This window comes from Marmota flaviventris, chromosome 7, assembly GCF_047511675.1.
Source record: "Marmota flaviventris isolate mMarFla1 chromosome 7, mMarFla1.hap1, whole genome shotgun sequence".
Classification (NCBI taxonomy): domain Eukaryota; kingdom Metazoa; phylum Chordata; class Mammalia; order Rodentia; family Sciuridae; genus Marmota; species Marmota flaviventris.
Genome location: NC_092504.1, coordinates 15428394 through 15442291, shown reverse-complemented (window position 1 = coordinate 15442291; position 13898 = coordinate 15428394). Strand labels below are relative to the sequence as shown.

The following is a 13898-nucleotide window of genomic DNA, read 5'->3' as shown; positions in this document are numbered from 1 at the left end:
ATCTGAAATTTTCCACTCTGGCTTCTTTTGGAAAAATGGGATTGTTTGGCAGAATCTCCCACTGCAGTAGGATGACAGTCCACTGGAGTTGAACATTGGCTGTAACAACACAGGATATCACTGCCAGTTTAGCAAAGTCCTCACCACCTCCAGCTGTCTGATCTCTCTCTCTCCCCTTCTCTTTTTCCCCCACCCCTATCTCCTATTGCATTTCTATACCCAGTTCCCATTTCTTACATTTGCGTTCCCTGCCTGGTCCTCATTGGCAAATAAATTTTCAAACCCTAGTGCAAACCCTTTTCCACTATCAAATTTCATCCACCTGGACCATCAGTCCTACCTTTTGTCTTCTTCAGAGGTCGTGCCCTCTTCAGTCACCACCTCAACCAACTGTCAATCTCTTCCCTTCATAGATTCTTTTTGCATTTCCACATGTTATTGATACATCCATATAACTGTTCCACCACAATCTTATCACAACTAGACTTCTCCAGAGGAAAAACAAATTGTCTGTCCTTAATCTTATTAACTCTAAATTTTTGTGATTTATCTCCCCAATTGTTTCAATGTTCAGAGGGGTTTGCTTTCAAATTACCTCTTTTCTTTCCTTCAAATTTATGCTGATTTAATATGGCCAAAATTTTTAGCATATGTGGCATTCTGTAATATGACTTAGGGAATATATTTTTAGGGTAGCTTATACATAGTGGACACATGAAATTCAAAGAATGATTTCTCGAATTCCCATGTAAAGAAGTGTTTTCATTGAATGCTAAAGTATGCAACTATCAATTTGAAACCATTTCTCAAAATACTAGTTCACATAATGCAACAGAAGTGATATATTATCTTAGTATTTTATTCAGTGTTTGTGCTAGCAGAGCATAATATTGACATTGCAAAAATAGGGTTGAAAAGATCCCACTGCACTTTATTTCATTTTTTTTAGTTGTAGATGGACACAATACCTATATTTATTTTATTTTTTATGTGGTGTTGAGGATCAAATCCAGTGCTTCATACATGCGAGGCAAGCGCTCTACCACTGAGCTACAATCCCAGCCTTCTCACAGCACTTTAGCATAGGGAAATTCTAGAACCTTTTAGATTAAAAACTATGTGAAAATGACAAAATTAAGTTAGTTTTAAAATTAGTAAGTAAATTGTATTATTGGCATGAGGACATGTACGAAGTGGTTTTGTTCAATTCCAATTCTAAAACAACAGAAATTAACTGTTAAACTTATTTATTTGTGGATGCTTTCACCCATGTGTAAGTCTACTTACATGCTCAAAATCAAGATTTTCTATTTGTAATGAGAATATATTCTAGAACAAAAGACATCTTGGTGTGTAAATGCAGAATGTTAGCCTTTAGAGTCATGGAGTACCTTCACACTTGGATTGTGACTTAGTCTTTCTTATTCCCTTTGTGACAAGCAAGCATAATACTTGGCAGAAAGTTTGGTATTTGATGGATATGAATTGCTGTTTCAATTCAACTAAAATATGCCAAATTTTGGACAAGAAAAAAACACATCCTAAATATAGTCAAGGGGTATAATTCATTTCTGAGTCTAGTGACCTATCCCCAGAAAATAAAAAGTTTCCAAAGTTATTTTTGAGATGGTATCTGAATATTAAGAAAATGTACAGTAAATTCTATCTCTCCTAAACAGAATTCCATGAAATGTCACTTCCCCATGAACACACAAGTGCCGAATTACCTCCTTGCTCTCGTTACCTGAACTTCATTCACAATCTCTATCACAATGAACATTTCTATCAGTGACCCAGAGTGAGTCTCCATCTTCTCCTGTTTGGCTTCAGTATAGTGACATGTTCATATGTCCATTCAATTAAAATAAATTTAATCCCCAAATATTGGGAATCTGAAATTTAAGGTAATGTGCAGGATCCTATTTGTTCATTGTTCCACAGGGAAAGATACTGCCTAAGATGTCAAAATGGTAGTTTTTTCAGTGCTGCATCCAATTTTGCTTTAATTTCTTTATAAACTAATTTGTCTAAAGGTCATTTAAAGTGTGAAGATTTTGAAAAGTTAATATGCATATTAAAATAATATCTGCTTGAATTTTCAAAATAAAAAAATAAATCTTTTTAAAAGACACATTTTCTTATATCAATTGGTAAGTTAAAGTATTTTCTTCAGCAAACAGGTTCTGGTAATGATGTATCTCTTTGAGGCATATATATTAAGGTCTTTAAGATATTTCCCATCATTCTGGAATCCTATTTTAATATTGTGAACTATCATTCTTTGGTTATCACTCCATTTGTCATGTTTTGATATACTTCATGATAATGGTTCTTGCTTAAGTCACCTTTTAGTTATTTTGCTAAGATGACCAAAACAATTGTACACGTTGATTATATTTCCAAAACCTTACTACTTTCAGAAATAATCATTTCTGTCAATAGTAAGTAAGCACATATATTGTTATTATATTGTGATTGAAAGGCTTCAGTGCCTGGCATGGTGTTCTCCCCTGATTCCCCACATACATATCTAACATCAATATAGATATATACTTAATACATATGTAATATGTATACATATATGATTCCATGCCTAATAAAGTTTGAAGAATTTTTACCTAATAAGAATAACAAAGTTCTTCATGAGATTTAATTCAACCAAAATATTTAACAAATTTTTCACATAGCAACTGGGACTATTCATGTATCTAGTTAGAAGCACTGACTTATCACAGATTCTTTGGTTTGATCAGCTCTGTTCCATGAAGTAACTCTTGCCGCAGTCTCTTCATACATGAAGTTAAGTGACATTGACTGTGAGTTTGACATCAGGCCACTGCCATGATATCATAGTTGCATTCTAATTGTTCTGACTTTGAAGTAGCAAGAGTGAATTCCATATGTTAAAAATGACTCTGGTGCATGATTTGAAAATTGGCCTTATTACTAAAAATGTACATAAGCACTGTGAATGTTTTCCTTATAGAAAAAGTTAGACTGATATCAACAGATAAAGGTGATCTCTCTTATAGTTAGAAATTAGTAAATAATTTTGTATTTCAAAATTTATTTCAATCAATTCATTCATTCATAAATCAAAATAGTAGCTCAGTACATGACACAGCTAGAAATTCTACACATTGACTTGCAATAAAAATAAAAATCACAGATAAAATATTTCTAACATAAGCCATTCTAGTTTTTTTGTTTTGTTTTGTTTTGTTTTTTTGTTTTTGTTTTTTTTTTAGTTTAGTTCATTCCTGAAACTCAAAAGCAACAAATCCTTTCTTCCAGGGGATAGGTTAGTTATTTCTGAACAACTTCCAACAAATGGACTAAAAATTCAAAACCCCTTCACATTTAGTTCAAATTGGATTTCTGAGAAAGTTGTGTCAAGAATGAAACAAAGTATAGGAAAATATTTTCTATACTTTTAAAAATCTAGAAATGCGAATCTTTTACAAAAATTTTCAGAAACATACAGGTGGCGTGTAGTGCTTTAGTAACTACAGTATTCATCAATATTGAATTTTGTTTAGTTATTTATGAAAATTATTTTACTAAGTCAAAATTTAATAGAGATTACTTAGTTGCCTCTGATTTTGTCAGATATGCCTATCCAGCAAGGAAAGAGAGGATGCCAATTATAATTCAACTCTGTATGTTGTACATTACAAAGTCAGTAGTGAAGACTTTGAAATGGACCTAGTGAGCGGTTTATTAAAATCAAAAGTAGATTTCAAAGTGACCTTACAGACACAATGTTGAATTACCAGTTAAAAATTGTTTTTTAAATGAGAAAACACCTCTTTCATTGTGCAATAACTAGAAGATATACCAACATATCAGTTACTAAGAGGTTTACTTTTTGATGTTCTTGTTCCTACAAAATTCATTTAATGTTAACATTTAGCAATTTGGGGAATCCTCACAAATCGTGTGGCTCCTAGGAGAATATTTTTATCATGAAGAGAACAATTTGAGTCTTAGATATGAAATTTTCTCTAATTGTATACACATGACATGCAAGATTTTGCACATATACTTCTTGATTTTCTGTATTCATCAAGAGTTATTTAAGGTATCTCTCTAGGAGAGCATTTTGACACATTGTTTTAAACTAGCAGATAGGTCCCATGTTACCACTCTAAAGACACAAAGCTCCTGTTAAATGAGTAAGAGCAAAAAGCTATACTCACAGCACTTCCAGGTCCCGGAGAGCCCTGAATGCCCCATCTTCAATACAGCTGATCTGGTTGTAATCCAGTTGCCTGTTAAATAGATTAGAAGAATATATGTAAAAGGAATAAACGGTAGCAAGGGTAGGTGACAGGAAGACTCCTGAAGGGTCTGTGAAGCTCTCACTAACTGAAACGCTCTCACAGACACACTCATCTGCTTAAGAATGTCACAAGCCATTCTGGCCACTCTGGATGCTGCGACTGAAATCTCTTTTTGTTCTGAACTGTCTGTGCAAATAGCAGCCCTTGGAAAGCTCCAGTAAATAATAACTGCACCTTATATTAAATGCCATAGGAATGCAATTTCATTACATCAAGAAAAGCTATCCATTAAGAGCTTTCAGCGTCATCTTGCTGAAACAATTTCATTAAGGTAAAGGACTGTAAATCACTTAATGTCACATGCACCCCCTCAGTGACCTAACAGAATCCATTTATCAGAGAAGCCCAGCTGCATGTTAATTTCACTATCCTTGGCAAGGAAGAGCAAGAGTACTTTTAGGTTTCGTTCCTTTAAAAGCAGTTTCCCTTCCACAACTCCAAATCGAGAAAGAGAAATGACATTCCATACATCTCCCTATCCTTAACCTCAATACACTTTAGAAAGCTAGCAGTTGTTTTATATTAAGAGTCCCTATTCTTATAAATTGCATTCTTTATCATTATTTGCAAATTCTCTGCAGCATAAATATAGCACACTTTTGAGTTAAGAAACTTTCATAATTATATCACTCTCCAAGAAAATAAGTTTATGTATTAAGAAATTGATAAGAGTTTTGCTTTTCTCCAAGATGCTAATCTCAGTCCCAAACACTAAGAAACACATACTACAGGCAAATTGTTAAAATGCTAAATTTAACTATAATAAAAAGTTTAAATGCTGCATAGGTATATTCTAAATACATAATTCACACAAATGAATTTTATCTAATAGTCTATGTACTCTGTGTTAATTTTTAAAAGAGAGAGAGAAAGAGAGAGAGAGAGAGAGAGAGAGAGAGAGAGAGAGAGAGAGAGAGAGAGAGAGGATGTTTCTACCCTGGTTTGCTTTTTTTTCCCACTGCTCTTTCTTTTTGATATTAAAGACTTCTGTATTCATCTTGAGGAATCTACTTGATTGGAATAAATAGATAATACTAATTCCTGTCTGTACTATGTCCCTTTTTCCAAATAAATAGTCGTTGTTTAAATACCGTAGCTTGATGCTTAGAGATATCATTATTCCTGTAAAGCAAAAGTTATTTTAATGCTTCACTTGAGATAGAAACAAAACATTTCATGAAATAGGTGAGTTGTCAGCTCTACCTGCACTGCTGAGAGAACACAGATGTACAGGTTAAGGTTATGATCATCATATGAATGAATCTCATCCTTGTTTCAAGTTCAAATTCCCGAAAAGGGCTCATTCATATCTGAGGTCTTCTCTTAAAGAACTGTTTAAACATTCCCATAAAATAGTGATTTCTCTCACAAGACTACTGAATAAACCAATGATTTAATCTGGTGACTTTCAGAGGGCCCCTTCAGATTCCTTACTTTAGAAATTATGTACATAGAGAATGTCTCATGAAATATACATCTAATTTTTAAGTGGGTCTCTAGGAGACACAATCATACACAAGACTACCTTGATGTGATGCAAATGGTACATCCAGGACATGCAATATAAAAACAGGTGCACCCCGGAGAAGATACAATTTTACTGCTTTTATAAACTCAGGCTTTCCCCAAATAATAGCTACTACTCATGCTACTGTAACAGCCTAAAGCATTTCTACTTATTAGGAAGTAATGCAGAAGTATAATTTCATTTTCCAAGAAGACTTTTAAAGCCTCATGATGTAATATGGCAGCTGTGGTTCCAAGAAAACACTTACATTCTGGAGCACTTTTGAGTTTTACAGATTAAATTCATTTACCAATTAAGTTAATAGCCTTTTTATTTTAAAGTGCTAAAATATATATCTACACTAGTATTCTCTAACCTCTTGAACAATTTATCAAAGCCATTTAAATTAGAACAATGGCATGAAGTGTTACCCTTGACACACTACAAAAGAGAAATTGTTTCCAGACAAATTGGCAAAATCTTTTAATGCTATCAAATTTGCCTAATGCAGTCTCCAGGTTAATCTGTAAAAGGGTGAGCTGTATGTTTGCCCATATCTTATTATCCTTAGCTGTCAATGTATAAATCAGTGCTGACACAGCTTCTTCTAAATCATGCATACAATACACAAAGGGGAAGCTCTAGCATGCCAGAAAGCACTCAACCAAATCTTGTCCTACAAGGACTGAAAGGCAAAATACTCTCCTTATACCAGAAGTTGTGCCTTTGCTTTAAACTGGTAATTCCACCCCTCTTTAACGTTGCACATAGTTGCACATACTACACTTGATTCTTGGAAATCTAAGCTGTATCCATGCTCAAACATTAATGACATTTGACTTGCACCTGGGCAAAGTTTTCCTTAAAACTCTACTATATGCCATTGTATCTCAGTTCACAAATCTTCTGAGAATGGAAGGTTTCTCGTGAAGAGGTTACTCATAAGTAAGAACAACCAAAATCAAACAAGTCAATAATTTTTTCACCAATGGGTGGATTTGGTGACAGAGGGATGTTTATGGAAAGTGATGTGCCCGCATGAGTGCGGATGAAAAAAATCTCTGCATGCAGACCTCCATTTGTCTGCATATGGTTCAAGATAAACAGTGTCAAAACTGTGCAGGAGCGTAATTTATTTCAGGATTTCTGGACTTGTTTCCTGCACCTTGTTTCTCTCACCCTGCTCATGTCTTTCTCCACTACCTATCAAGCCCCGGGTACTTGTGCTTTCTGTAAACAGGAAAGGATCTGTTCTCAGCCATGCATCCAGCGACAGGCTGACTTTCTTTAGATGTGATTTCCCATTGTAGCATGTAGTTATTCTGAATTAAAAGAAAAAAAATTACAAGAGGAGTCTTTTTTTCCCACTTCTCCAAAAATAATATTCCAACTATTTAGCCAGGCGTAAGGTAAACTTGTTGGTCTTTAGAAAGATTCAGCTAGTAAGGGTGTCAAGTACAACAGAGGCAATAATAGACACTTTCTTGGCAGAGGGCTGCTCACCAGAGGGAAGAAAGGTGGACTTTTCTTATTTTCTGGGAAGAAAGAATCTTCTCTAAATGTGTGTGTGTGTGTGTGTGTTTTCCTGACCTTTAGTCAACCTACTCGAGCGCAGACTCCTGTCTTCTTCCTTATTTCCTGCCTCTGACCTTCCCCTATGCTTCTGTTCCGATTCAAAATTTCCTCTCTATTTGATCCTTCACTGTCCTCATTTGTGAATTTGTGTTTTGAAGTACTACCTTAATCTCGTGAAAATAATGAGGTTAAAAGAATTATCTTCCCGATCTTGGTGAATATGAATATTTTATGATTCTCTTTTCAGTGGTGGGAGGAAGATGGTCTGATGCTCTGGGAAGCTCCAGACTTGCCTGCTTTGATTTTTCCCCACCACTGGTAAACTTAGTCTTAGCCAGTGAAGTTTGCCCACAGACCACCCGTGTTACGCGGTGTCACTCCACGCCTCACACATGTAGAATTTCACAAGCTGATATGATTTTCTTTAATACTAAAAATAATTTGGCCTAATTTCAGAACTCGAATTATTCTAGTTAGAGGAGACAATATACAATGTTTCTAAACCTAAGTTTTATAAATAGGTATGTTGTGACAAAAAGATTAAATATATGCCTATTTGGCATCCTGAAAAATATAGTTGAAAATATTGTATTCTGATCCATTAAAGTTCTCTGAAGGGATTTCCTCATTTCCTTCTTTAAAATTTGGATACAATACCATGCTTGAGTTATACATATAAAACTTTCCTATTAATTTCACTTTTTTGTGTGTCTAAAGTAACAAATGCATATTTTTCTATAGCATCCAACTAATAAAAATATCTTATTATTGTGTTCTTTTTATGAGAATCAGGACACGAAAAAATATACTTAACTGTGAAATAACACATAACTTAAAAATTCTTCATAATGCCTAAACTAAACAGGATTTGTCTCAGGGTCTCAACAAAATTATTATGACTATGATTCATTTTTGTTATATTTTGTTTAGGTTTAAGTATTAGAAATAATTTAGTTCACATTCATGTTACTATTGTAAGGTAAAACATTACAAAATTTTAGTTGACTTAAAACATACTAATGTGCTTAGAATCAATGAGGGAATAAGAAGATTTCTGTATAGAAGATATCTGATAAAACATGAATCGAAAGGGAGAGAGAAAAAAATGTTGTTAAAGATATGGATAAAATGTCTTCTGTTTATTTCCTCTGTGTATTAAATTCAAGTCAATATGAGTTCACAAATATACAAATATTATATCAATATTACTTTTAAGGAATAACCCAAAATATAACCAAAAATATTAATTATAATGCATATAAAGGGTACAAAATAATATGAAATGCCCCATATAAATAATAACCTTAAATATATATTTTAGCAAGTCATATAATTTCTCTCAGCTTAAAAGCACATCAGTATTAACCTGGGCATTTGGAAACAAAACAAAACAAAACAAAAACAATGAAGGTAAAGATTATTCTGAGAAACACAAACCAATTTACATTGGGAAATAGGCATCTCATTTTTTATTGAAATACTCTACTATAAAGTTATATCTGCTGGAAGAGGCAAAAGATAGGCCTAAGAAAGATGGAGAAAAAAAAGTAGGTTGACATTCAGATTTTATATAGATGAAAATGAGGCTCACAGGTGTTCAACAGCTTATACTTGATAGGTAGCAGGTATTTTGTTAAGCTTTAGTTATAATTTAGATCTATGCATTTCCAAAGCCCATACTCAGTACCCTAATGGGTAAAAAATAAACCCAGGAGGTTTTATCTTTTGTTTTGTTTTATGCTGGGTATTGAACCCAGAGCTCTGTGCCTTTGAAACAAGGATTCTACCAACTGAGCTCTATCTCCAACCCCCCCTAGGAGGTTCTTAATTCTTGAAATGATAATGATCGTGCTTCAAGGATAGCCCAATATATGAAAAGACTTCAGAATTTCAGAAAAGGAAGAGATTACTCTAGGCTGAAGTAATCCTAAGTGACAGAGGGAAAAAGTGATCCTTAAAAAAATGGTAGAATCCACTAGATAGAAAATAAAGTGGGTATTAAATCAAAGGGCTTTTGTGCAGATTCAACGGACAAAGAAGCTGTAAGTCTAAGATGACAATATAGTACACAGAAAAAACTCACTGCTCTCTCAGAGGAAAGTGTGTGTTCCTACAGACCCTCTTGCTCTAGGACAAAATTCCGCTATGTTCCCAGGGCTTTATGACAGTGCCGACAACAAAGGTGGTTTTTAATTAGTTGGATTATTTTGAAGGAGGTAGAGGTGGGATTAAAAACAGTGTCCACGGAAAAACTTTTGGCATCTTTGTAAAGTTATCTTATGAGACTATAGTCTGGACACCAAAATTCAATCATCGGGTTATAGTAACAGTTCAGGGGTAGCAAAGTGTGCGGATCAATGTTGGAAAAGCAAGAAATTCTCGAAGTCTTGTTTTTGTCTCATAGGATAACACTGCAGCCACAGTAATATCATACCAGTTCCTCTTTTATAAGTAAGTGCATTGGATTTCCAAATACTCAGTTTGTCCTGTGTTTTGTTTGTTTTATTTTGGTTTGGAAGGCATTTATTAAGAAATATTGTATGCATTATATTTTTTAAGAGAATGCATTGACAAAGAAAAACCACATAAGACACTCTAGAGACAAAGCAAAATGCAAAGGTCGGGAGGTTATTGAAAACCGACTTCATCTTCGTGATTGGGGATTACCTCATTTCAGAGTGTGATTTTGAAGTGAATGCAAACCAGGGATATTACAGAACCATGGACAGTTCCCATGGTATTGACAGAAGCATCTGCTAAATGCTGATATATATATATATATATATATATATATATATATATATATATATTTAAGTTCCCAAGACAACTTTTGGTTGTCTTTCAGATCCACAGGAAGTGTTCTGTATGTTAGGGGATGTGGGGGACTGGCCCCTGTATAATAGAATCCATCTTCATTTACTGGCTCTGAAAATGAATTGCCTTCTCTACATATTTGCTCAGAAGTTTCTAGGCCCCTTGACGACCTGAGGCACGTAATCTAAGTCTAAGGACAGTGAGCCCATCTGCAAAGCAACAACTCACATTTCAAAGGTCTGGGGCAAGAGAAGCTACGATGTCCACTGAAAACTGATGAATATTAGTTTCATAAGGAAGAAAAGTAATGAAGTAAACATGAAAACTAACTAAAGCAGAAATTTTGCAATTATGACTTAACTTCATGACAGAGGTACATAAAGTCTTTCATTTGCATGGGAAAATTTGCATATACTCTTCTGTTACATATTGATTCTATATTAATTGAATACCTCTTACTCCCTTATCATCGTGAATTACTCAAAGGTTAGTGAAGAGAAACTAGAAGAGAAATATTTCCAAACTAGAAAAGCATAAATATATAATGAAATATATGTATCTTTGTACCTGAGATAGAGTTGTGAGTTCTTCTATAGGTTTTAACAAAGTAATGAAAAAGAAACAACAAAAATAATAATAATGATTAGAAGGATGAGGATGATGAGGAGGAGATGATGATGACAGAGTTCCATTAGGAAACAAAATAGATTTTTAAATAATTGATAGAGCTCCATAAAAACACATTACAGAGATCCACTTTCTCCTGTTTGTTGAAACTTGTTATGGCTAATAACAGTGCATCACAAATTGGGCGATTTCTTTCCTAAAATGTTAAGGCCATACATCATTTCTTCCAAATGTTATCATGAACTTACCCCAAGAGAACCATGCTGAATCATCTTGTGACTTAAATCTTTGTCTACACATTAATGCACATGAAGAAAGAATAATGTATATTTTCCCCCAACTTATTTTTCTTAAAAACATTATTTATCCTGAAAAAAGAAAGATAAGATTCATAACAGTTTTAGGGTTAAAGAAATTGGGATAATGCAAACAAATGGGAAAGGTATATATTTATTCACTATCAGAAAATGATAGAATTTGATTGGGCCATTGAGTACACTTTGAAGATGTAGCACAAACGAAAGGAGGAATATGCAGGCTTGGTCTACTTTACACGGTGCATAAAATAATTCTTGTTGGAACTTAATTATTTTAAGTATTCATATTGTACTCACTAAAAAACTAAAGTATATTGTACTCACTAAAAAAGTAAATTAAGTTAGGTTTTGTCTTTGTCATAAACTTTGTGAGTAAAAACTAACAATATAGTTAATTAAATAAAAAGTTTATTTATATGTGTTTTTTGTTGTTGTTAAATCCTGGGTAACTATAACTGTTTTTTTTCTTTAAAAATGAGACTTTTGACATATTTTGATACTTCAAGTACATACTTCAGAATAAACTGGCAAGTCTCAGTAACAGAGCAAGATGGAATATGAATATTCTTCAAGAGGATTAAATTAAGTGGGAATACCTAACAGATACTTGGAAACAAATCAGTGCACAATGTAACATCTTCCTTCATGATTCAATTAGGAGGCAGCAAAGGCTTCATCACTACATCCATTTTAAATCTTTTAAATACATATATGAATTTTCTGAAGAAAATTTCTATAAACACTGATTACAATTTTGGGGAGGTATCAGTTGGTAATGATGGCATCAGCACTTTAGTTAATAATTTGTGACTAACAACACAGATGGAAAAACACTGCCAATGACTATCTTAAAAATTTATTATTCACTTGATATTTTAATATGGTCTTGTTCTCCCATCTCACTTGAGGGGAAAATAAGTGGTTTAAATTGTGGCTAGAGAAAAATAAAGTAACAAAATAAAATACAAAAGGGCTTTAATCCCGTTAAGAAATTAATAGAGATAAGCAAAAAGTTATGGGAAGTCCTCTGTGGAGATGCTTAAGGGCAAAGATAAATGTCCATCTGCCTAGAATAGTTTTAGCATGGCTTGCCTGAAGGAAGGGGAGTAAAATCTGCTAATTTGCAACATTAGCACAGCATCCATTTCATGTTGTCAGGATGCTGCCTTGAGCATATTAGCCAATCTACAAGATTAAAGCAAGTGCTTCCCGTAGAAATCTTGCGGTAACTGGAATTTGCTCTGAATAAGTCCTGAATGTGACAAATTCAATAAACCTGCTAGAGTGCATCAGATGGGGCTTTTTGATAGTCCTGTACCGAAAAAGATCTTCATGCAGCTACAGTACATATTCCTTCCAACCATTCTTTCTTCTTTTATTGTCTAAATTACTACCTACAGGAACCACGACAGCACTATGCAGGGTTGTCAACTTGGAAATGCAAGCACTGGTATGATAGATAGGACAAAGGGCTCCTCTACCATCTCATATTGGACGCTGATCATATTAATATTAGTGGTATTTTGGTGAACCGTTACTTTATGACTTGTGGTTATTACTGTATTTGATAATAATAATGTGAAATTAAATTTACTCAGCTTTTATATATATTGACAGATAGTGTTCTTAAGTTTGAATAATAAAACTAAACTTCAAAGCTCATCCCATGAGATTAAGACTTTTTTTTGATAAAGTAGTTTAGACTATATTTTAGGAATAGAAAAAGGGGCCTATAATATTTCAGCTACCATCCTAAATAAATAAGCCTATTAATGCATTGTGAAACTTTGATGTCACCTATGTTGTCTTTTATATTGTCACATGGAAATCAGTGAAAAAAGAAGGGGAGGGATTGATTCTTTTGCCTATAATCATTCGTTATCAAAGCAGTTTTTTAGGCTGCTTTTTGTCCATAGCAACATGTATCCTCAGATTAGAAATTACTTGAGCTCTGCTCTAGTAATTGTCCCCATATTCAGATCCCTGTGTTCTCCCCACTGCTGCTTTGCTTAAAAAAAGAAAATAAAAAAAAGAATTGTCACATTTAATTTTTCATCTCTCTCACACACACACACACACACACACACACCACTGCACTTTGGTTTTTATCTTCCAATCTAATCAATATTTGAAATCAGACCTTGACCAGCCTTCTTCAAAAATTCTAACTTTCTCAATACACCTTTACCTACTATTCTTCACCAAAACATAATATAAGCCATTTTCCTTATATTGATTTATATTTCTTTCATGAACTCTTTCTCCAAACATTCACTGATGACTTCAACTGATGCTTTTTTTCTTTTTTTCTCTCAACCCCTATAGTACTTATTATCTTGTTTATACATCAGAATACTGTGTATATTAATTCAGTACCTTCTAGCATACTTTTGTTTTTCCATTTTTTAACTCTGTCTGATTGATTCATAATAGAATAATCATACCCATTTCTAACACTGCAATTCATCTTATGTTCCATTTTCCTATCTCCTTACTGTACATTTTTTATGGATATCTTCTAGCAGTTGATCAGTTGAATATCTGTAGAATGAAATACTGTCTTCCCATAGTACGTTACTATTTTGAGATATCTTTCACATATCTTATTTATCTAATAACAACAAATGAAACCAAGAAACTATCATATTCGTTTTATAAAAATGAGAACAAAAGCTCAGTGAAGTTGATGGATTCACTCATGTCCACAAATACAAA

At 33.6% G+C, this 13898-nt stretch overlaps 1 protein-coding gene across 3 annotated transcripts in view; it reads right to left on the bottom strand.

Annotated features, from left to right (window-relative positions):
* Positions 1–13898, bottom strand: part of Slit2 (slit guidance ligand 2) — a 331792-nt gene that overhangs the window by 109351 nt on the left and 208543 nt on the right. For all 3 annotated transcript variants that reach the window (XM_027936332.3, XM_027936326.3, XM_027936338.3), the window contains exon 6: positions 4200–4271. In XM_027936332.3, coding sequence (XP_027792133.3) covers positions 4200–4271 — 72 coding nt within the window. The remainder of the gene's footprint in view (positions 1–4199; positions 4272–13898) is intronic.